At 21.9% G+C, this 23,923-nt stretch overlaps 6 protein-coding genes across 6 annotated transcripts; 1 reads left to right on the top strand and 5 right to left on the bottom strand. All coding sequences in view use genetic code 6, as the record gives it.

Moving 5' to 3' along the window:
• Positions 1–2,693: 2,693 nt before the first annotated feature.
• Positions 2,694–4,145, top strand: TTHERM_00151520 (transmembrane protein, putative; the record flags this gene model as incomplete). Its single annotated transcript, XM_001021686.1, has 1 exon — positions 2,694–4,145. One exon carries the CDS (start codon positions 2,694–2,696, stop codon positions 4,143–4,145), a length of 1,452 nt encoding a protein of 483 aa, XP_001021686.1.
• Positions 4,146–8,562: 4,417 nt separating this feature from the next.
• On the bottom strand, positions 8,563–8,964 carry TTHERM_00151490 (hypothetical protein; the record flags this gene model as incomplete). Its single annotated transcript, XM_001021685.1, has 1 exon — positions 8,563–8,964. One exon carries the CDS (start codon positions 8,962–8,964, stop codon positions 8,563–8,565), a length of 402 nt encoding a protein of 133 aa, XP_001021685.1.
• Positions 8,965–12,540: 3,576 nt separating this feature from the next.
• Positions 12,541–14,311, bottom strand: TTHERM_00151488 (Serine/Threonine kinase domain protein; the record flags this gene model as incomplete). Its single annotated transcript, XM_001470898.1, has 2 exons — positions 12,541–13,550; positions 13,732–14,311. 2 exons carry the CDS (start codon positions 14,309–14,311, stop codon positions 12,541–12,543), a joined length of 1,590 nt encoding a protein of 529 aa, XP_001470948.1.
• A 649-nt stretch (positions 14,312–14,960) lies between these two features.
• TTHERM_00151480 (kinase domain protein) lies at positions 14,961–17,882 on the bottom strand (the record flags this gene model as incomplete). The annotated part of the gene is made up of 5 exons (XM_001021684.3): positions 17,333–17,882; positions 16,929–17,202; positions 16,575–16,869; positions 15,301–16,514; positions 14,961–15,240 (listed from the first exon to the last, which is right to left on the bottom strand). The coding sequence occupies exons 1-5, from the start codon at positions 17,724–17,726 to the stop codon at positions 14,961–14,963; spliced, it is 2,457 nt and encodes an 818-aa protein (XP_001021684.3). The 5' UTR covers positions 17,727–17,882.
• Positions 17,883–18,297: 415 nt separating this feature from the next.
• Positions 18,298–19,773, bottom strand: TTHERM_00151470 (acyl-CoA dehydrogenase; the record flags this gene model as incomplete). The annotated part of the gene is made up of 2 exons (XM_001021683.1): positions 18,298–19,047; positions 19,306–19,773. The coding sequence occupies 2 exons, from the start codon at positions 19,771–19,773 to the stop codon at positions 18,298–18,300; spliced, it is 1,218 nt and encodes a 405-aa protein (XP_001021683.1).
• A 2,412-nt stretch (positions 19,774–22,185) lies between these two features.
• On the bottom strand, positions 22,186–23,460 carry TTHERM_00151450 (hypothetical protein; the record flags this gene model as incomplete). Its single annotated transcript, XM_001021681.3, has 1 exon — positions 22,186–23,460. The coding sequence occupies one exon, from the start codon at positions 23,458–23,460 to the stop codon at positions 22,186–22,188; it is 1,275 nt and encodes a 424-aa protein (XP_001021681.1).
• Between the last annotated feature and the right edge of the window lie 463 nt (positions 23,461–23,923).

Raw genomic sequence — 23,923 nt, 5'->3', positions numbered from 1 at the left:
AAAAAATATTTAATTATTGAATAACTTGATGGAATAAATATTTTTTAAAAATAAAATTCATTTTATTATCGTTTTTTTTAACTCATTTTTTATCAGAATATTCACATTTTAAAAAATCAAAATTTTTTTATATTTAATAAAGCTTTTTTTTAATTTAATATATTAATATAAAACAAAAAATATCCTAATAACTGCTTAAAAATAGAAAATTTTAAATCTAATATTTAGTAAAAATGATAAACCTTTAACATTCTAGTAATATATGTTAATTTAAAAATTTAATTTGCTGTCTCTGTGGAGATACATTTGTTGGTAAAACGTAATTATTGTGTAGAAAAACAGGGAAGAAGTTTGAAAATGGAATTGTAATTGGGTAAAATTTTGGAATCTCTAAAATAAAAATAGTAAACATTATTTGAGGAGAAAACTTAATTTGGTGATTTAAATGAATTATTTATTTTAGGGAGAAAAAGAAATAAAAATTACGATTATAGAACCGCCTGGTCAAATAAATTATTAATCTATAACTTTAAATATCCTAAAATAATATTATTTTGATATTTATATGATTATTTATAATATAACAGATAGATAATCATTTAATAATATATAACAATGGTATTAATATTATTTATAAACAAGATAGAAAACTTCAGTAATAGCTCTTGTTGGAAACAAGATAGATAAAGAAGATAAAAGAGAAATTTCTATTTAAGAAGGTTAAAATCTTGCTTAGTCGATAGGAGCAGAATTTTTTGAAGTTTCTGCAAAATTAGATTGTAAAATTTAAGAATTATTTGATTAATTAGTAATAAAAGCAATTCAAGTAATGTGATTATCAATTAGTAAAGCAATTAAATATTCTAATACGCTAACAAATAATTATTATTAATTTTACTACAAAATATATTTTAACCTTGTAATTATTTTGATATTTATAAAATGCATCATATATTAATTCCAAAAAAATTATTTTTAGTTATTTTTAAATATGAATTAATTAACCAATTTATGTTTGTTTGGTTTATTATTTGCTTCTATTTTAATAATTATTTCTAATATTTATTTTTTTTGTCATTAAACATCTTTCATAAATGAAAGGTCATCTATTCTTAGACTATTAACTTTTGTCAAATTATATTATTTATTAAGTAAATATCAAAATATTTGATTGAGAACATATAGTTTAGAGTAATAAAAATATTTATAAACTATTTTTTTTATTTTTCTCAGAAAAATTTATTATAAGAATATTAAATATTGGAAATTCTTTTTCATTTAACTAAACTAAATATTTTCTTTTTCATTATGATTTATTTTGGAAATTTAAGTAAAATAATTCAAATTATTTTATTTAAAAGTTATTCTCATTTTACTACTTGTTTATGATTGCTATCTTTTATTAATTTTACTTGTCTCTTTCAAATATGAAATAAGTATAAAATTATTATAAATTATTTTTTGATCTTTTTAATATACAAAAGATTTAACATATTAATAGTTTTATTTTAAGACTAAAAAATTTATGGTATTTCTAAATCTATTCAAATCAAACAGTGCTTTTTGGAAATAAAAATAAACCATATAAATATTCACCTTAAAAATATATTTAGCTAGGTTTATTATGTATCTATCTGATCTCTCAAATTTCATTTTTGGTAATAAAGCTCTAATTATTAAAAGAAAAAAAGTATTTATTCATTCTCCTAATTTATAAATCTACATTATAAATGAAGAGTTTTTTGATATTTGTTTAGTTTTGGTTTTCCTTCCTTTTTGTACAGATATATTTGCTTAATTAAAAATTAAGCTTGACTTAACAAATTAAAATAGACATCTTATAGATCAAATAAAAAGGTACAGACAATCAAATAGAAAATAGTTTACAGAACTTAAAATTTATTTAGAAGTAATCAAATGATTTTTCAAGAAATTTGTAAAATTATTTTAAGATAAGTATTTAAATGTTGATTTTATAGAATTTGTTAAATTAATCAATATGAGTATTTATACTAATGATAAGTTAAATTTATTATCATTCTTTGAATACTAGGTTCAATAAAAGATTAAATAAATAAATAAATTTTCTTATGGAATACCTTTTTACACTATTTATTAAAAATTTATTACACTTTTACCAATTTTTAATATAATTTCCTGCGTGTTTAAAAGTGCTTTTTAAATGTAAAAAAAAATTATTTTAAACCATTCAGCATTTGAACCAAATTCTTTCACCTTTTTAACTTAATAAAAGTTTTTTTTTTTATTTGCTTTAAAAATACATACATTTTAAAATAAGCTTGCATTATGCGCTTTCTATTTTTAAAAATATATTAACAATCGCTCTACCGATTTTTAATTTAGAATTTAGTAAACAAAACTTGGTAATTAAATTTAGCAGTAAAATTTATAATTTAGCGATAAATTAATTAATTTTATCAGTAGAGGATATTGAGAATCAAATAGATTAATGTTAATTTCGAATAAATGGATATATGATCTTCTAATTTAATAATATGTGAGATCTTATAAATTCTCGGAGAAGTTTTAAGGTTTAGTTATTCTAATTATAACATTATTTTACTTCACTTTAAATCATTAAACATAATACATAATATTTTAATAAAATAAATTAAATAAATAAAAATCAATACTAAAGTAAATTTATAAAAACAAAATAGAATATTAGAAATATGAATAAAAAGATTGTATTATTACTTTCTGCCTGTCTACTAATTGCTAGTGTTTAGGCAGCCACATGTCCTGATGGATAATTTGACAATGGTAGTGGTAAATGTCTTTAATGTCCTTAATACTGTACTAAGTGTACTGATATTAATACTTGCACTGAATGTTAAGCCTCAGCTAAGAGCTATTAGAATATCTGTGTATCTTAATGCCCTTCATAGAGTAAGGATTCAGCTTCAGGAAGTGGATGTGACCTTCTTTGCTAAAATGATGGCGAGTACCCTGAATATGAGTAAACTTAATTTAAGTGCAAAAAAGTTGACACTGACAGCGCACCTTACTGCATATAATAATTACAATATTTGTAAACAGACAAAGTAGGATTTTCATTCTAGATTTTGTATCCTACTGATGCAACAAATTTGAATTTGAAGGTTTTATTTTTCAACACACCAAGTATTTGTTATACTTATGACCTTCATATAGGTACAGATATAATAAGTCCCTTATCAACTCCTAAAAATGTCAATGGTGCTTTAGAAATTTTGTATTAATATCCCATTAAAAAAATGGATAAAGCTACTAATACTGACTGCTCTGATGATAAGTGTACATTTACTCAAAAGCTATCTTGGAAAGGATATCTTTAATACACTTACACTTTTGAAGTTAAAATTTAAAACAGTGCTGTAATCTTAAATGACAACATATCAATTTCTGGTAGTGGTAGCAATACTAGTCCTGTTTGCGTAGGTTGTCAAATTCCTAAAGAACTTTAATTATCAGCTACATTGTAAATTTCTTGCGATAAAACAACTTCATGTTCTGACTCTGGTAACATAAAAGCTACTGCAGGTGAACTTGTAACAGTGACCTAAGTCTTAGACTCTGGATACAAATAGAATGAAATCAAACCTTTTTCTTTGTCTCTTTTGATTAAGGATGATAGTGGTGCTAGTCTTGGAACCTTTGAAATTAAAAACTACTAAAGTGATAGCACAACTAAAGGTTAAATTACTTACAAATTTAGTACAATTGGCTTTAAGTCTGGTACGTTAATTGTAGTCTCAAAAATAGACAATGTAATTTTTGGTAGAAGATAATTAGCCTCTAACCTCAGAAGTCTGGACTAAATTCAAGGAACTAAATACCCTTACTAAGAAATTAAGGTAGAAATTTAGAATGACTCTATAAGTAGCTCTGCAGCAATCGGTTTAATCGTTGGTATTGTTGTAGCTTGTGTAGCTGCAGTTATGTCTTTCTTTGTGTTAATCATTTATATGTACAAGAGAAGAAAAATTCAAAAGCTTTAAGAAAAAGTTAGTGTCAGCAACTAAATAAACGAAGAATCTATTCAACATATGAATAATATTTAGAATGCAAAGTAATTACATTAATAAAATCAAATCTAAAATTAAGTTACAGATAACAAATCAGCAATTTTCATTTAAAACTGATTTATTAGATTTTGAAATATACTATAATACTTAAATAAAATTTTATTAACTTTATCTTTTCTGTACATCATTATACTAACTAATCTCTATTTGTTTTGTATGAACAATATTACTCATAACATTTTTGCATAAATAAAATTATTATCTACCATATATACAGAATTTAATCTCAATATTCTAAGTATTCATCTCATTTTTGTTTTTCTAATGTTTGGTTTAAATATTTTAACTTTTTAGAATTTTAAAAAATTTTATTTTAAATTTGAAAAACTTAAAAAAATATGTCAATGAATAAAAGTTTTTATCAATTGTCTTAATATATTTTTAAATTAAAATTTTGCATTAAATACTTAGAGTTCATTTAATAATAGCAAATTTATAATAATTATTCTAATTTTTAAGAATTTACTTTTCAATTCATTAACATTAAGTTCATTTTATTAAAAGAAAAAAAAGAGCCACTTGGCGGGATTGAACCGCCGACCTTTCGCTTACTAGGCGAATGCTCTAACCACTGAGCTAAAGCGGCGAACTTGAAAGTCTCTAATGATTAAATTAATTCACATTAATAATTGCATTCTTTACATTTAAAATTTTTTAAAGAAAAAATTCCTATGTTGTATGTAATTCATGAAAAAAAGACAAATATTATTTTTTGGAATAAAAAAATTAATTAAAAAGAAGAAAAGGTATTTTTTCATAAAGAAAAAAAGAGCCACTTGGCGGGATTGAACCGCCGACCTTTCGCTTACTAGGCGAATGCTCTAACCACTGAGCTAAAGCGGCGAACTTGAAATACTATTGATTATTCTTAAAATAGACTTTTAATTTTAATTTATTGAAATTACTTTTTCTTTGATGCTAATTTATTTTTTCAAAAGTAAAGTTATGTATGTGTATGTATAAATGGTTGCTTATTTAAAGATGAGATTCAGTATTAAGTGTGAATAAAAAATAAAACTATTCAATTTTTAGAATTAATATAAATTTGATAAAATATATTTTCATTGAAGAAAAGTTTATGTTTGAAATTTAAAAATTTGTATTTAAATGAAAATTTAAAGATTTTGAATTTATCTTTTTTATTTTTTTATAATGTGACTTAATTTTATGAAATTAAAATGAATAAATTAACTTAATAAAAACATTTTTATTATAATAAAAGGTTTTAATTTTTCAATAAAATATTTAGGGCATAAGAAATATTAATTTTAGATTAGATTTTTGAAGAAAATTTTGATATGACATTTTTAGTTTTTGAATTTAAAATATCTTAAAAATATAATGACAGACAGATGTGTAATATATTTACTTTACAAAATATATTTTATATGAATTCTAAGTAAAATAGGTAAAGTATATTGAATTTTTTTTGCATTTTGAGACTATTATTTTAAACTAATTTATGATAATAAAAAAAATATTTTAGGGAACAAAAGCAATACTTGAAAGTTTTTTTTGGCATTTATTGTATATTCAAATTTACACCTGTAACAAATGAGATAATAATAAAATATGTGGTTACTTTACAAGCAATAATATTAAAAATACTGTATAATTTTACAAAAATACAATAATATTTAAAAGAATTATATTAAGATCGTAAAATTAAATTTTTGTTTTCTTTTATTGTAATTGAGCCTTCTAACTTGTTTATTTATACATTTTGAATTTAAATTTTACTTAGGTGAAAAATATAAAAAGGATTCAATAATAAATAAATACATTTATTTCTTCTTTGCAGAACTCTAGAAAAGTTAATTCTTATTTGTACATAGTAAGAAAATACATTAATTTAGATTGTCGTCTTCAGAATTACTCAATAAAAAGTTTTTGGCTGATAGTAATGACAGTTTTTCTAGTCTCATTTTTACTTTTCTAAATCTAATTAAAATAATCGCTCTAAAATAAATTGAATTCTCTAATCATAACAACTTCAAAAATATGTTTTAACAAATTTATAAATAAAAATAAAAACATTTATTTATTTAAATTAATAAAAGAATTAATTTATTTTTTTTAGCATTAGCTTATCAATCTTTTTAATAATTACACTAAATAAATAATCTAACAGCGAACTAAGCATAAAATAGTTAGCAAAATTAATCTGAAATTTATAATAGATGAAGGTGGCTGATGTTTATGCTCAATTTAGAAAATCGTCTTTTTATTATTTAAACTTTGTATCATATTTCATGTTGAATTACTATTAAATAATTTATAATTAAATATAAATTAGTCATTTAAAGCTATCCATTCGTTTATTTTTATCATATAATTATTATTAAATTCCTGTTTTAGTTCAAAGCATTTTGTCTATGCATAAGTATTTGTAAAAACAAGGAGAATATGATTTTTCCTGTTTACTTTCTAATTTTTACGACATATTCTTTCAAGCTTATTTGATATTATGAATGTGTGAAGTATTTGTAAATATTGATAAGCATATCGGACAACAGAAAATAGATCTATAGATAGATGTCATAAATATTTAATATAATTAATAAATGATTCGATTCTAAATCAAATTTTAGATTAAAATAAAAGAATTTTGTTTGAAGGAAATTGCATTTTTTTTATGAAAAACTAAATTCACAACTGTAAACTGAATTAATTTATCTTTTTTAAATAAAGTAAATTAGAATTATAAAATGTTTAAATAAAATTAATTCAGAGGTACTTCTGAGTCGCCATTAAAAAAAATAAGAAATGTATTATCAAAATGATTAGCATTATTTAATAATAATGGAGTTGTTTAGCAGATTACAGAAATAGAAAAACATACTATAAGATAAAGAATTAATAATCAGTGTTTTTGTAATATTTTAATTAACTAATGATTAATTAGTTCTAAAGTGATTTTCTAAATTTCTATGAGAATAATAAGTGAATATTTATTATTAAATTAATTGCTGAGATTTTACAGGGAGAAAAATTTAATTATTAATACTGATTTCTTACTATTAGGTGATTCTACAAATGGTAGAACAAATTTTTGCTGAAATTAAATATAGAGTATAGTTAGATTTTTAGTGCTATTAATAATAAAATTATACTTGCTTAGGATTAGAATTAGCAGTATCAGCAGTTTTTAGAAAATAATTTATTCTTTTTATGCGGTAGATTAAGGGTTTTAACATTTCTTATTTAAAAATTATATTTTATTTTTTACTTTTTTGCTTGATAACTTTTGATTTACTTAATTCAATAGATGATTGATGTGCAAATTAATAATGTAAGTATATTTAGAACAAAATATAAATAGAAAAATATACTATGCTTGCTAAAAATATTCAAGAAAATTCCAAAAATTAGAATCCAAATATGAAATCAGTAAAAAGTTTACAAAACTAAATCTATTATTAAATAAATTAAAATAGAAATATTGATTAAATTTAGAAGGAATATCCTAAATATATTTATCTATTTATCTTGTGATTTATTAGACTTTGAAGAAATAAATTATAACTTCATTATCATTTTACATTCTCAATCGTATTTAAAAATAAAAATTTTGGGGGATTTGTTTTTCCTATCAACCTAACAATGATGATGTATGAATAATGTATAAACATCAAAAAATATTCGAATGATTATTTTCACAATTAATGTAACACATGTAAGCACTATATAAAGTATTTATTATAAAATAAATAGACTGATTGATTGATTAATGAATTTTTATGAGATTAGAGGGAGTAAAGTAGACATGGATTTATATATAATATATATAGATAAGAAGTAAGTAAGTATTTATATAAATCACTGCATTTGAGCATGATAATTTATTAGAATTGTGTATTATAAATAAATTAATTATCAATATCAAAGGCAATGGAAGTAGTGAGAAGTATTCCATCTATTCTGTCCCTTCTGCTTTTATTTCAGAAATATATACAGATGAGTTGTTAATTATGGTTATTTATATACTTAATTAATTAATTATATATATATAAATAATTAATATTTTTGTTTTTACAGCTAGATAGAAATTTGTATTTCTGATATTTATTATTCCCAATTCTTTATGCATAATAGAAAAAGCCTATCAATAGATAAATAGATAGCTTTTCTATTTCAGAAATTTCATCAGAATAATTTCTTAATATACCAATATAAGTTCTATTATTTTAGTTTTAACAACCAAAGGAGTTTTTTTATTCTTTTTTCAGAAATAATTTTAAAAATTTAAATAAAAATAGTAAAAAGCACTGAGAAAAAAATATGTGAGCACTTATTTTAATGCTGGATAGAGTTGGTATTTCAGATAGTTAATGTGAAAAAAATTAATTAAGATTTTTAATAATCTTCAATTCTATCTGAAAATCTTGATTTAAATAAGCATTTAGAATTCATGCTCCAAATTTTTTTCTTTCATGCAAGAGTCTGAAATTTTAGATAATTGCTATTGTTGAATTCAATTCATGGTAGATTATTTTCTCTTTGTGAGAAGAGAACTTTTTTATCTGCCAAGCAAATTAAAATTAGCAGTTTTTCTTCTTTAGTTGGAAGGCTAAGTTATGTGAATGTTCATTAAATCTAGCCAGCTGAAAATTCTATCCTCCATTTCACTGTCAAATTATACTTCTTCAGAATTTTGTAGAATACTACGGAGGACAGCCATATTTTCTTCAGTAACAGTCTCTTCACCAAGTTAAGAAGACTCAATCATTAAGTTGTTTTATGTAGAATTAGAGGTGAAACAAGAGATGTCATCTAATAAATTAAATTAATTTTCTCCTAAGGATTTATTTGAGTCGAATGAAGAAAATAAATGGTTATGATTATTAATGTTGTAATTAGGTGTGCTAGGTTCCATTTCTTATCTTTTTAAGATTATCAAAATGTATGATTTATCCAAATTTGATCGATCTAAGAATGTATGTGTGTTTGTTTGTTAATGACCGATTTTTTTTAATTCCAAAATATATTTTTTTGATTATTTAATAATTATATTTTTGCTTCAAGCTAAGTAAATAGTATTAACTTGAACGGATCTTAATTAATGCTTTGTATTAAACGAAAAAATTATTAAATTTTTAAATTCTTTGTAAGATTCAAAAATAGGTTGAAATCTAAATCAAGGGCACTTAGTTACTTTAATTAGCTTTTCTAAAGGTTTCTTCATAAAGAATAGCAAATATATATATAGTCCAAACAAATTAATTAAAAAAGAAAGAGTGGGGTTTATCTATTTTTTTATCAATAATACATAAAAAGAGTTTGAAGTCTAATTGAAATTTCCTTTCTTTTTTCCCAGCATTTAAATAAAGTTCATCTTCACAATATAAGTAAATAACTAATTATATATCTGTTTCTAATTATCTTTGACATTGCTTTCATGTTTTACCCACTTGTTTCACAATCATTTTTATATTCAAATATTAAGTTTTTGATTGATCTTATTATCTTCAAACTAAAATGATTGATTGATTAATTTATTTATTTATTTATTAGTTCACTTTATTTCTTTCTTTTATAAAATTCAAAACATAAAAATTCATCTTTTTTCCTCCTAAATAGATTAAAAATCTTCAAATACTTCAAATTCAAATTTTCCCATCTTCCTCAAAATGGATTTTAACTCTTCATAAACAGTGGGTATATCACACAAAAGGAAAGTATAAATTTTTTTTGTAATCTAGCAAAAAAGTAGATTTATGTTTTTTATTTTTTAATTTGTTTTAACTTTTATAATTTTAAAAATAAAAATTAAAAGAAAGTAAGTAAGTAAGGAAGTAGAAATTAGTAAAATGAAAAAAATTTAGAAATTTAAACAAGAATAATTCCGTATGAAAAGCGGATTATGTATTTGAAATATTTTTTCCCAAAAAGCAGTTACTAAATTAACGTGAATATTTATTAAAGTGATTGTAAAAATTGTCATTTTTATCTTACAAAATATTTAAGAAAGGAATGAATAATTATTGAAGTGTATTGATAGGTTTATTATAAATCTGATGAATTACATTTCTTGGTACATCAATTTACTCCTAAAAGCTTATAAATTTTAAATTATAAGCATAAAAAAACTTGAAAATTAAGTTAAACAAAAACCTCCCTTCCTTCCTTGATTAATTACTTACCTTTTCTACTTTAGTATTTAAAGCCAATAATACATATTATTTTATAATTTAAATTTATCCATTCTTAATAAACATGTAAGATTAAATATCAAAATTCATCTAACTTTCCTTTAGAAAATTTTTATTTATTTTAATTAAGGAAAGATTAAGTCTATCAAATGGCTCATACATAATATTGTTTTTCAATTTTTTTATAAGAATAAATAAGCTTTAGAAAAAGAGTTAGTGGTACTTGAAATATTATTTAAAATTAATGAAAAAGAGACGATTAATTCACTATTGTATTTTATGTTAGTCGATTTATTCCATTAAATAATAATTTATATTTTTAGTATATTTGTAAAAATCAAAGAAATTCTAAGGGGAAAAAAACTAATGATAGATAAATTTATCCTAATTTAATATTTAATTTAATACCTATCAATAATGAAAGATTTTTTTTTAAAAAAAATATGTTTGATGAGGGAGGGGGACTTGTTTATTTATAGGATTTAAAATTTTACTTAATTTAATTTTGGATTTAGACAATTAAAATTAATTTAGGCATTTATTTCTTAATCTTGAAATACTTAAAAATGTATTTTATGAGAAATGATGTAATAATATCTTAAACTTAGTCTGTCATCCAGATACGAATTATTAAAAACAGATTTTATGTAATTCACAATAATTTATTTCTCAATAATGTAAGTTATTTTTTGTAATTCTATCAATCCCCTCAATTAATAAGAAAAATCTTCAAGAATTTCAACATTTAAATTACTCTTTTGATAAAAAAAGAGCTAGATATAATTATTCTACTGAACTAAAATTCTTTGATAAATTTAAAAAAAAATAATATATTAATTAATCAGCTTTTTAAGTGATATAAAAAATGAAATTATAAATTTAGCTGATTGAGGACTATTTATTTATCTTACTTGACTAATTTGATACTAAAATTCATATATGCATTTTTTAATTCTTGAATGATTTTTTTTTTAAATATTAGTGCAAAATCAATTGTTAACAGAAAGATTTAATAATACCAAACAATTAGGCATATTAAATATGAATGAAAAAATATTTCTTAAACACTTAGACTTTAACAATTAAAAGCCATGTTTTCTGTATAAAAAATATTTTTTTCAAATCAATTGTACCATATGGTAAATTTTGCACTAAATTTTATTTATCTAAAAAATACCTTATTTTATTAAATCAAATGATACTGTATTGATGTATCTATTTTTACTAAAATTTTATGTTTAATAGCTATTAAAAATGAAAAATATATTTTATATTATCTTGATAAATTACTTAAATTAACAATTTTATATAGAATATGTTTTAAATACATCATTTAAATTTCAAATAATTGCACTTTTTTTGTTGTTTTTTTTTTGTTACAACACCTCTAAAAATACATTTTTAGCTATAATGCTGTTTGATTTTATTGCAGGGTTATACCTATTTATCAAATATAAGATTAAATAAAGATTTTATGGAATATTCTTTATATATCTAAGATTTTCTATTTATTTTTATTTTTACATTATTAATTGTAGTCTGTTGTATTTAAAATCAAACAAATTCTTTTTAACCTTCTATCAGAAACTGAAATAAATAAAATATTATTGAAAAATCATTTAAAACAAAAGAAAATGAAAAATATTCATTAACTATCCCTTACTCAATCAATTATGTTAAAATCATACACTTAAATTAACTGAAAAATATAATTAAAAAAACATATATTACACTTAAAAGTTTTACAGATTAACTAATAAAAATACATTTATTTTTAAGGGTAAAAGGATTATAATGATATACTTTAATTTAAGACTTAATAAAAAATAAGATTAAGCTTTGCAAAAAAAGCATAATATTTTTTTTTTTTATAAAAAAGTGAACAAATTTTAAATTCTGAATAAAAATAATGTAATAAAGAAGTTTATTTCATGTAAACCTCCTATTCAGATTTATTCAGAAATTAAGCAAAAATTAATGTAATTATAACAATTTATATCTGGAACTTGAATAATTATAGTATAGAGAAATATTAATTGAATTTTAGAGTATAAAAGATAGAAACAAATTATATAACATTTTATGATTTCCAAACTGAAGTATTTATTTAACTTAAGAATTTGAATAATTAATTTATTTAATATGTATTTCAATTTTTTTGAGGTGTATTTATATTACATACAAAATAATAATTTAGTAATTAACTAGTTAGTTTTTATTTATTTATTTAGTTTATCTATATTTTAAACATTTGAAAGCATTTTTACACATTTGATTAAATTCATTTACATTTCTAAATTTCAAAATTGCATTTTAATTTTTGCATTTAATGAGGAGCTTCTAGCAGAATTTAATTACTGCGTACTGGATTATTGTTATTACTGTATTTTTTGTGATATGTCATTGTTCTAATTAAAGAGTTATATATTTTAATCAATGTTGCTATCATTAACATTTTATTAAGTATTAGAGTTCAATAAATAAAAATTTTTGTTATCAATATTTTATGATTAGCTTTACATTATATTACTAAAGTAGATTTAAGAATTTGCTGTTAATTATTGTTGCTATTACAAAGGATTTGAAGAGTAATTTTATATGTCAATTGTGCTTGAAAATTGAGTAACCTGAGCTGCAGGAGAAAAAAAATTTTAATTTCCATCTTCATTATTTTTACATTAACTCCTTTTAGTATTACTAGTTATACTCGAAGATGTATTATTAAAGGATATTTATGGTGGCTTCTATGTAGATAATTATATTCCATTATTATTTCCTAAATAACCATTTCCATTTAAGTTCTATAAATTATATTATAAGTTGGAGCCATTTTGCTTCTAGTTTCCTTGCATCAACTGTTATCCAAGTATTTGCTGCTAATTTAGTGTTAGCTATTAATATTGTAACAAAAGGTTGCTTTTCTTCTCTTCTAGAACCCTCATTTAACTTTATATTTCCTCTTACTACTTAGTGAACTGATCTTCTCTTAATTTTACTGAATTTTCCATTGCATTTAAGGTCTCTTCTTTTTTCGAAGCATCATCTTCTCTTTACTTTAACACACTTTAATTCTCCTTTAACCTTTTTTCTCTAAGCCTCATAGAAATTTAGGGTAAATTAAGAAGATCATCAACAGACGGTCTATTTTCTGAATTTTTTTGCAAGCACCAAGAAATTACTCTCATTAATTCATCAGAATATTACTTGCTCAACCTTTCAAACTTCCCATTTTTAATTTTCATTGCTAAGGCAAGATGATTAGTTGCTGGGAAAGGTGGAGAAAGAGCCCCTAACTCATACAAAAGACATCCTAATTAAATACATACAATTTATATTAAAAAAATATAACTAAATACATTTGAAGAAATTTTGAAAAAATTGATAATGATTGATTGAATGATATAACAAGTCTTATTAGTTAAACTTTAATTTAATTTAAGAAATTCATAAATCTATTTTTAATTTGAATTATTAAAGGAAGAAATATTTACCACATGCCCAAATATCTGATTTTTCATTGTATTTATTTTCTTCTATTTATTCTGGAGACATATAATACGGTGTACCTACGTTTGTGTAAGCAAACTTTGTTTCATCTGAAAGCTTTTTGCTTAAACCAAAATCTCCAAGTTTAGCATTGTTTTTTGAATCTAAAAATATATTTGCAGGTTTTAAGTCTCTGTGCATAATTTTTTTATGATGAATTTCATGCAGAGCAAGGACTATCTGCATAAAAATTCTCCAGATAGCTTCTTCTGGGATAGTTTCTTTTTCTTTTTTTAGATTCTTTAAAAAAGCTGCCAAATCACCTCCTTCGCAATACTCCATAATGATATATATATGTTAATTCTGCTTATCAATTATTCTATCATAATATCTGACTACATTTGGATGACGAATTTCTCTAAGAATATTTACTTCAGCAACTAATTAACTTTTTTCTTTTTCATCCATTTTACCATACTCTAATTGCTTCCATACTAAAATTTTATTGTCTGATTTTCTCTTAATTTTAACTACTTTGCCGAATTATCCAGCACCAATTTCACCAATCACTTCGTAATTTTCCATTTAAATTTCTTTATATAAAATATTTTATACTCCTAAATTAACCCGTCAATATTTATTTTCTTCTTTACTTTTTTGTTCTTGTTTAGATTTAATAAGCTTATAATAAACCTAGTTTTTGTAATTTTATGCTTATTTTTTCAAATCTACGCAAAGTTATAATTTAATTATAAATAAAGATGAAAAATTTTTTACCCTTCAAAAATTCAAAATTATTTAAGTAATCTCCATTCAAATCAAATGGCATCATAAAAATTTAAAAATTTCAAATCAAAAGCAAAAATTGAAAATATAAAAAACATTCTTTTCTAAGAAATTTTAATTAGTGAAATGAGATCTAAGAAAAACAAATTTTATTTGTTAATTCCAAATTTTTTTTGATTTAAAAAAATAAATTTTACTTTTTTAAGATTTGAAATTGTTTACTGAAAATAAATTTTGTTTTTTACATTAATCAAATGATAAATATAAATTAAATTATGATGAAAGTATTTATTGAAAAAATAATATTTTCTACTACAAAGTTGTTATACAATTTTAATTTATTTTTTCACTTTTATATTGATTTTTTATTTACACTAAGAAATTAAATTATTTTATTTAATTAGTTTGAAAAAGAAAGTAATTAATTTCTATTATTATAAATATTTGTTCATTTTTTTTAATTGAAAAAATTATCAATTTTTGGTTTTCTTGCTCTTTCTAAATTTTCAAAAATATTTTATGTCTTATTCATATTAGACTTAATAGATAAAGACAGTCTCTAACTATTTGTGATATAACTACTTTGCTATTCTTACTTTTTATATAAAAAATAACTTGATTGAGTTTTGACTCTTTAGTCCTTTACACAATCTTTCTATGTTTCATCATTTGTTGATTTGTTAAAATTATTTTTTGTACTAGTTACTGAAACCTAAGTTTATTGAGATCTATTTTATATAATTTATATTTATTATTTATAAATAATATATATATTTAATAGTAATTACTTTTAATGTTTTTTTGCTTGATATTTGTTCTTCATTGTAAAGTAATTCTCATTTTCTTAAATATATTTTTAAGGGAATTTATTTTACACAGGAAAATTATTTTCAACCTTAGCAGTTTACAATAATGAATTTGTATCATTTGAGTATGTTTGATTTCTTTAATGAGAGAATTTATCAGGTTTTGATTGAAGAATTTAAAAGTATATGTTTGAAGGAGCTTTAATTGCTTCTTAATTTAAAGGAAACTAGTTGCTTAAATTCTTATAATTTCTCTTCCTAAAAGCAGCTAACATTTATTTTTTTTTTTCAACAAGCTTTTATAGATTAAAACTATCTGTTTTATTCAAAACATCTATTTTCTATTAACTACTATTAATATGTTATGAACTTTTTGTAGGTGAAAACATGATTTTTTCTTCCTTGTTTCTGCTACTTCTTTCTATGTTTTTAGACGATTCAACAAAATCCTTTTGAAAAAGACTCATTTTTTAAGTATTTGGAGAAGGAGGTTGTTACTAAATTTCTAATTGCTTTTAATTTTAAAAATTATTTTATTTTTAAATATCTTCAGGTTTTATTTGATATTATTCACACTAGGCTAATTTTAAGAATTCTTTCTCTAAATCAGCATCTACCTTTAATAAGCTTTAAAATTTTCTAATTTACTTATTTTTACTGCTAACATTTTCATTTGTATATATTTTAGCTTTACTCTTTACATCTTTTTTTTTATTTTGATTATTTTGATTTTTGTTATCAAATGATTTATTATTTTGCTATTAATATTAATAAAAATATTATGCATCATTAAATTATTACTCAAGTAACCTTTTACTTTCAGCTGAACCTTCTATGAATTATACTCTTTCTAGTTTAGTCAATGGAGTATTGGAGAACAAGTCTTAATTAGTTTGATCCATTTATTGTAGTAGCTTTAGCTGCTGAGCTGCACTATTTATGAAACTAATGTTTGACTTTTTAAATGAGGAATCAGTATACGTAGAACTCTTAGGTGACATATCACCATCTCCATAAACAGATTTATCTTCTTAGCTTTGTATACGCTCTTAGCTATTTATTGAATCACTTGACATATAGTCAAAAGGTCCTATAGATGTTTGTTAATGTGAAGAATTTTACAAAGTTAAATCAGGAAGATTAATATCATCTGATGACCCTTATAGCAGTCCCACTTTTGGTGAGCTTTTGAGAGTCTATTAATAAATTTAAATAAATATTTAAAAATAATCTATGTATATATTTTGATATATTACCATCATCATGCTATTATCACTTAAGCTTGTATTTAGTAATTTTTCCTTTGAGCTTTAGTTATTTTACTTTCTCAATCCAAATAGATTCTTTCCAGACTTTGAGCTTGGAGACATTAGTTATTAAGATTATTCTTTATTCTTATTGTCTTCTTACTTGATATCTAAACTTTTAATATCTGGCTATCTTAAAACATCGTTGAATACATTGTACTTTTATATTATGCTCTCTATTTCTTCAGAAGATTTCTTTTCATTATCCAAAATAGATTATAACATACTAGACAAATAATAAAACCTTTTTAAAAAAAATTGATAAACCATCCATCCGAGCTAAAAAATATAAGAAAGCTTTACTTTATATTCTTGTATTCAAAATATGTTTGCGTTTTAAGTTGCTTGCGTGTGTTCTAAATAAAATTTTGAATACTCTTTAAATATTCTTCTTTAGAATTTCCTCTATTAATAGTGCATATCTAAGATATTTCATCAAAATACTATTTAGTGATTTATAACATTTTCTTAAATTATTCTTTAGCTTATTCTTCATTTTTGTTAAATAAAACTTTCAAGTTATCATCTTAAATATCTTCCTGCAGTATATCCTTATAACTCAGCTTGAATTCATTGTCTATTTCGTTATAATATCAAATAAAATTGTAAAATTTTTTCATTAATAAAGCATTTATTTATATTTAATCATAAATGTTCTACTTAACTTTTTTGTCTAATTTTTGCCTTTAATTGAATAAAAAACTTACCCATATTATAGTATAGATTTCCTTAGAACCATCCATTTTAAAGTGAATAACTAGGTAGTTGCTGAACCTAGAGTATCCTGTGATTTCGAGGACCAAATATAGTACGAGTAGAGTCTGATTTGCATACAGTTTTAGAACTAAACCTGAGGGCAGGCTTTCTGGGACATCCTTCATTTCTCAATTTTAAGAAAATGATAGCTTCTTTATCGCTATTACTATAGTATTTAAATTTTTCTTTAAATTTTTAGCATCCTCTGACTATATCTTTATCTTTTTTTTCCATAATCAAATAGATAATAAATCGATTCAATTAGAGCTTTAAATATTTTTTACTTTTTTTATTTTTCTTTTACTTTTTTAAAGTCTACTTAATTTAATGAATTAATTACCACATAGACAATCTATCTATTACTAACTCTTTTTATATATTTCTAATATAAATCGAAGCATTATCTATTAATATATAGTTTCCCTTTATTATTTTTTTTATTTCAAAGAACTTAAATTGTGAAGTAGAATTTGATTAATTAATCTAATTTAATTAATTAGTTTATTAATTTTATTTTTCTCTGTATGTTATATATAATACATAGACTTCTTTATAACAATAAAAAATATTTTGTATTATTATCTCTAAATCCAATATTTGATTAATTATATTTACTCACTCACCAATTCATAAGAATTCCATTTATAAAATTGAATTTCATTAAAGAATTTCATAAAAATTATCAAATACTAATAAAAATCAAGTAATTTTGTTAATTATCTACAAATTTAATAACTGACAAATATCTAAAAACTTCTCTAACTTCAGCTTAATTTGTTTTAATCTTAGCTAAAATAAAAGTAATATATTTTTTTAATTTAACGTTATCTTAAATGCAAACTAAAAATTGGCTGTAATTCTGAAATATATAAATATATAAGAAAAAGACCGACTATTAATTTATTTATTTATTTAATCACTATTTAATAACTTAACGTGAAACAATAAGTCTCATAATTTCATTTGTACCTTCTAAAATACGATTAACTCTCAAATCTCTAAGATGTCTTTCAATGTTATATTCAGAAATGTAACCGTAACCACCATGAAGTTGTAAGCATTAGTCGACAATGTTGTAGCACTTTTCAGTTGCTTAGATCTTAGCCATAGAAGCATATAAAGTTTTATTAGGGTGATTTAAATCAATTTTCTTAGCAGCTTCTCTAACAAGGAGTCTTGAAGCTATAAGATCAGTAGCCATTTCAGCAATTCTGAATTATGTATTTTAGAATGAGTCTATTGATTTGCCAAATTATTTACGTTAGCCAACATATTCCTTTGTCTTTGCAAGGCATTGAGCTGCAGAACCTAAAGATGTAGAAGCAATATTAACACGACCTCCATCAAGAGCAGTCATAGCAATTTTAAAGCCGTTACCTTCAGTTGAAATTAAATTAGATTAAGGAACACGAACATTATCAAAGGTAATGCTTGCAGTAGGAGAAGCATGCCATCCCATTTTTACTTCAGGCTTACCAAATGATAATCCCTTAGCATCTGAAGGAACCAATATGCATGATCTTTCGTTTTCACCAGTTTTGCACATAACGACATAGAGGTCACTAAATCCAGCATTTGAGATGAAGCATTTAGAACCGTTGATTACATAATCACCACCATCCTTTTTTGCAAAAGTTTTCATATTAGCAGCATCACTACCACTACCCTAATTATATATAAACAAAAGTTGATTTTATTTAATTTCAATAAAAATGCTAAATATTTCAAAACTTTATAAAATGTTTTCTAAATTTTATTTTGTATATTAAAGGTTAAATTATTAATTGCTATAATGCTTTATTCTTTTGTAATTCAAATTTATTTAACTGCTTCATATTCATTCTGTTAAAGTTATTTATAGCAAACTTTCAGTCTAAAATTACAAACCTAAAAAATGTTGGAAAATAAAAAGAAAAGTGCTTACAGGTTCGGTCAAGCAGTAAGAACTGAATTTTTCAACTGTGCTGAGTTAAGGTAACCATTCAGCCTTTTACTTTTCATTACCATAAGTGTCAATAATCCAGTGGTTCATATTTAAAATAGATAAGTAAGAACTTGTAGAAACGCATGCAGTAGCTAATGCTTCAAATACGAGAGAAGCAGAAACTCTATCCATTCCACTACCACCGTGGTCAGGGCTAGAATAAATACAAGCAAATCCTAACTTACCAGCCTCTTTATAGACTTCAATAGGGCTCTAGCTCTTTTGATCCCATTCACTAGCAAAAGGAAGTAGATGCTCTTTAGTAAAATTCAAAGCAGCTTGTTAAACCAAAACTTAGTCTTCAGTCAAGTTGGATGTATCATTCAAAGATTCAAATCTATATTAGTTTTTATTGTTTAATAACTTTGAAGATCTGTTGAAACAGTGGAGGAGTCTTCTGGAGATCATGTATACTTTTTTATTTTATTACTATGTATATTATAATTTATAATCTAAGTCTTTCTGTTTTTAATATATTTATTCAAAATTTATTTTTATTAAATCTTTATAATCTAAAATTGAGATTCTTAGATTTAAATAAGACGAAATTCTTCCCTAAATTCACTTTTTATTTGATTTAAAGTGATGCAATAATTTACTCAAATTAACAAATGCTTAACTAATTTTTTAGTTTACCTAAATTTATATATTTTATTTTCTGAATATTTCCAATTATTGTGATTGTTATTTTCCAAATTACATAAAAAAATGATGTTCAACATAAGCAAGCCAACAACTTAAGTCTAGAAGAATTTTAATTTTGAAGCTGATAGATGGACTATACCTAGTCTGTGATTGAAAGATATGTGTAGTTTGACAAAAACTGAATTGCTCAGGGCTCAGAGATTTTATCAGAATTTGCTATGTAAATAAAGAAGTGTAAATTTTTTGAAAGAAAATGCTTCTTTACTAAATTTGCTTTGAATTAAAATATCCTTTTAAAATCTGCTAAATTTTATAATTTGGCAAAGTTTCTTCCATGAAAATTGATTCAACACTTTTAATTAAGAAATATTTAAGTAAATAAAATAAAAATGTTTTTTCTAGATGTAATAGTATTATATTTTTAAAGAAGTGAGAGCAATTAAACCTCATTTTAATCAAAATAATGATAACAAATAATAAATTCAGATAATAATTTCATACTATTAATAGCGTCATTATTGCACTTTTTTCAAATAAATAATATTTATTTTTTAATAGATAGTTATCCGTCTTTTAATTATCACTAAATTGAGTGAAAACTAAAAACAAAAGGTTATAGCTAATAGATTACTCTATTGTAGTGAATGAATTTCAAGTAATAAAGTAAAAATTGTTAATTCATTCAAATTCAATAATAATTAAATTATTATACTACTAATTTTAGTTATTCCAAGCATTTAATTTTTAGATATTTTCCAAAATTTTTTTTGGTAAAAAATAAAGACGAATCTTAAAAAAAACAATTATTGAATATCAATTAAAATAATGCGTCAAAAATTTTCGGACTATTAATAAAAAATATATCTTAAATTCAAACAAAAAATAAATAACCTTAAATTATTCTATTTTTAACGTCAAATTTTATTTAAGTGATTTAATATTTTTTAAAAGTTTGCTGGTAAGTTTTGTATTTTTTGTTTAATAATTTACTAGCAATTTATTTCATTCATTTAGGAAAGTGTAAATATAGTCATTTAACATATTTTAACACTTCAGATTGTTATTTATTATTTAATTATACAATAATTTAAATTTACTTTATGAAACCTATATTTTGTAGAATAGAACATAAAAATTATTTTTCTTTAAAAATAAGATCATTTCTACCTTCAAATTTATTTAATCTATTTTTTGAAGTTATTAAATTTTTTAAGATTTTATTGTCTTTTTATAAATATTTATCTCAAGATAAGTTTTATTTTAGCTGAAAACTATAATAAATTAAAATTTTTAAAAATATTTAGTTATAATTAATTAAATTTAAAATAAATATAATTAAAATATTTTTGCTAATTATTTTTTACTAATTTAAATTATATATTTTAACTAATACTTTTTAAATAGAAATACAATATTTCCTAATGATATCCTAATATTTTATTTGTATGTAAAGATATTTTTGCATTTTATAAATTAAAAAATTTTAATTTCGATTCACTTTTGAAATTTTGTCTTTATGACTAAATTAATTTTATCAAGACAAAATTGAACTCTTTTTATTTTAAAAATAAGTTTTAATATAAAATAATTATTTTTTTCTAGTTTTATTTAGAGTGAGAATAGTTTATTACTTTATTACAAACTTTACCATGATTTATAAGTTCATATGTTCTTGTTTAATTTCTAAAATTTGTATTTTTTAATATATTTGTAAAATTACATTTGTTATTTTAATACATTTTTTGCTTTTTCTCCTTAATAAATTAATATTAACATTGAATATTATAAAGTAATAATATATAATATTTTAAGTTGAGATTTAAAAATGATAAGTATTTAAATTATTGTTTTTTTATACTTTGAGTAATTCAAATAGCAATCAATTTTTTATTACTAAAAATTACATTTAACTAAGTGAAGAAGTTGATGAAAAAATTTATAAATTAAGACAAAATTTGATTACAAAGTAAAAATAAAATTTAGATTGAATTGTTTATGGAAAAATCATTTCAACATAAATACAAAAAAAGATCTATTTTATTTATTTTCTGTGTGAAAAAAATTAAAAAAATGTTTGCATTTTAATAAATTTAATAATAAAGTCGTGATTATAAAATTAATTTAAAATTTTTTAGGAAAACTAAAAATAAAACATGTAAAAAATAGGATTAATTTTCAAATTAGCTTAACATCTTTTATAATATTAATTTTATCAGTGTTGTATAAATAATTCCAAAGACTTATTAAAGTATCTTTCCAAGAAAATTTAATATCTAAATCAAGTTCTAAAATTTAGTTACTTAATTTATCAATATTTAGATAATTATATTACTATTTTAAGCTCTTAAATAGATTTTCTTAACTTGAATCTGTTAATTCTATTTATAATTTGCTGAACTTACTTCCAGAAAGTAAAGCATTTTTAATATTTTCCAAAAGCCTAATATACATTTAATCACTAATTGCAGGCATAGGGTAATAATCTTTACTTTCAGTTAAAATATCTAAATATAAGTCTCTATCTTAATAGTTTACAATAGGCTTTCCTTCATTTTAAACTAATTATTTAGCAAAATCCTTGCTAGAAACAACTAAAACAGCATTTTTAACCTCGAATTCTTCTTCTTAATCATTTTTTTATTCTTCTTCTTCATCTTCATCTAAAATTTCCTTTTCAATGGGTCCATAAAATATACTAAGAACGTTAGATTAATCTTTCTAAGAAACCCCGAAACTTAAAAGCAAATCTGATTCATTTAAATCTGCAGGTATTTTTTCTATGTGAATGCAGGTAGTCTCAAGTTTGTTTTGCTAGATTATATCAATTAACTCATTTATATATTCCTTTCTAAAACGTTCACTGTCATTTGTTTCATCTGTTTGATGATTAGATTAGCTCTTTTCTTCTTCTTCATAATCATCTTACTCTTCTGATCTTTCTTAATGATCGCTTTATAAATTTTATTGTTGTTGTTTTTAAATTTAAGTATTTTTTTGATTTTAATCGTCTTGAATTTATTATTCCTGTTTCATGTTTTCTTAATAGTCATATTCTTATTCACTAGAAGAGGTCATTTCTTCTAAAGCATGCTCCTCTTCTTCATCATCTTGGCAATGTTCTTCATCATCACTTGATGCACTATAATCTTTTAAGTCTTATTAAATTTCTTAATCATATCTATCTGATTAGCTTGCTCCTTCTTAGGCATCTTAGTCTTAAGAATGCTAAAGTTCTTCTATATCTGAAGGGATATTTTCAATCCAGGGATTGCAATCTTAATCATAATAAAATACTTTGCCATCTATTTCATCTCTCCATCCTCCGTATTTGTTGAAATAGTAGATTTTGGTTGGAGGGTCTTCCAAAGAAAACCCTTTTCCGTTTTCTTAAATGTAATATTATTAAAACTTATTAATATCATGTCCATCTATTTCATACTTTTTAGACATCTTTAAATTATCTGCAATGTAACCTTTTAATGAATTGATTTCCTATTTATTTAAATATGTTTGTTTCTTTGTTTCACTTCTTCAATTAAAAACTGAGATTTGGAAAAATTTTCTTTAATTTATTAAAATAAAAGTCAATAAATTTAAAATCCTTTAAAATATGAATTTGAATAAAATTGCATTTATTTTTATTAAATTATTTAACTACATAGTTCGCGAAAAAGAAAAATGAAGGGAATGTTCCTTTATCCAAACATTAATCTAAATATTATAATAAGTTTTGCACCAATTTAAAATAGATAGTGCATTACTTATTATAAGCTTTATAATTTATCATTTAACATAAAGGGATAATTAAAGTTAAAATTAAAATCTCAATATTAATTATGTAAATATATATAATAATATTCAAATTACCTTTCAAAGCCTTAATCTATTCTATAAAAAAAAAGATCAAGTAGAA

Source organism: Tetrahymena thermophila, assembly GCF_000189635.1.
Source record: "Tetrahymena thermophila SB210 genomic scaffold scf_8254545, whole genome shotgun sequence".
In the NCBI taxonomy this organism is placed as follows: Eukaryota; Ciliophora; class Oligohymenophorea; order Hymenostomatida; family Tetrahymenidae; genus Tetrahymena; species Tetrahymena thermophila.
The sequence above is the reverse complement of the archived record's forward strand: the minus strand, read 5'-3'. Positions and strand labels throughout refer to the sequence as shown.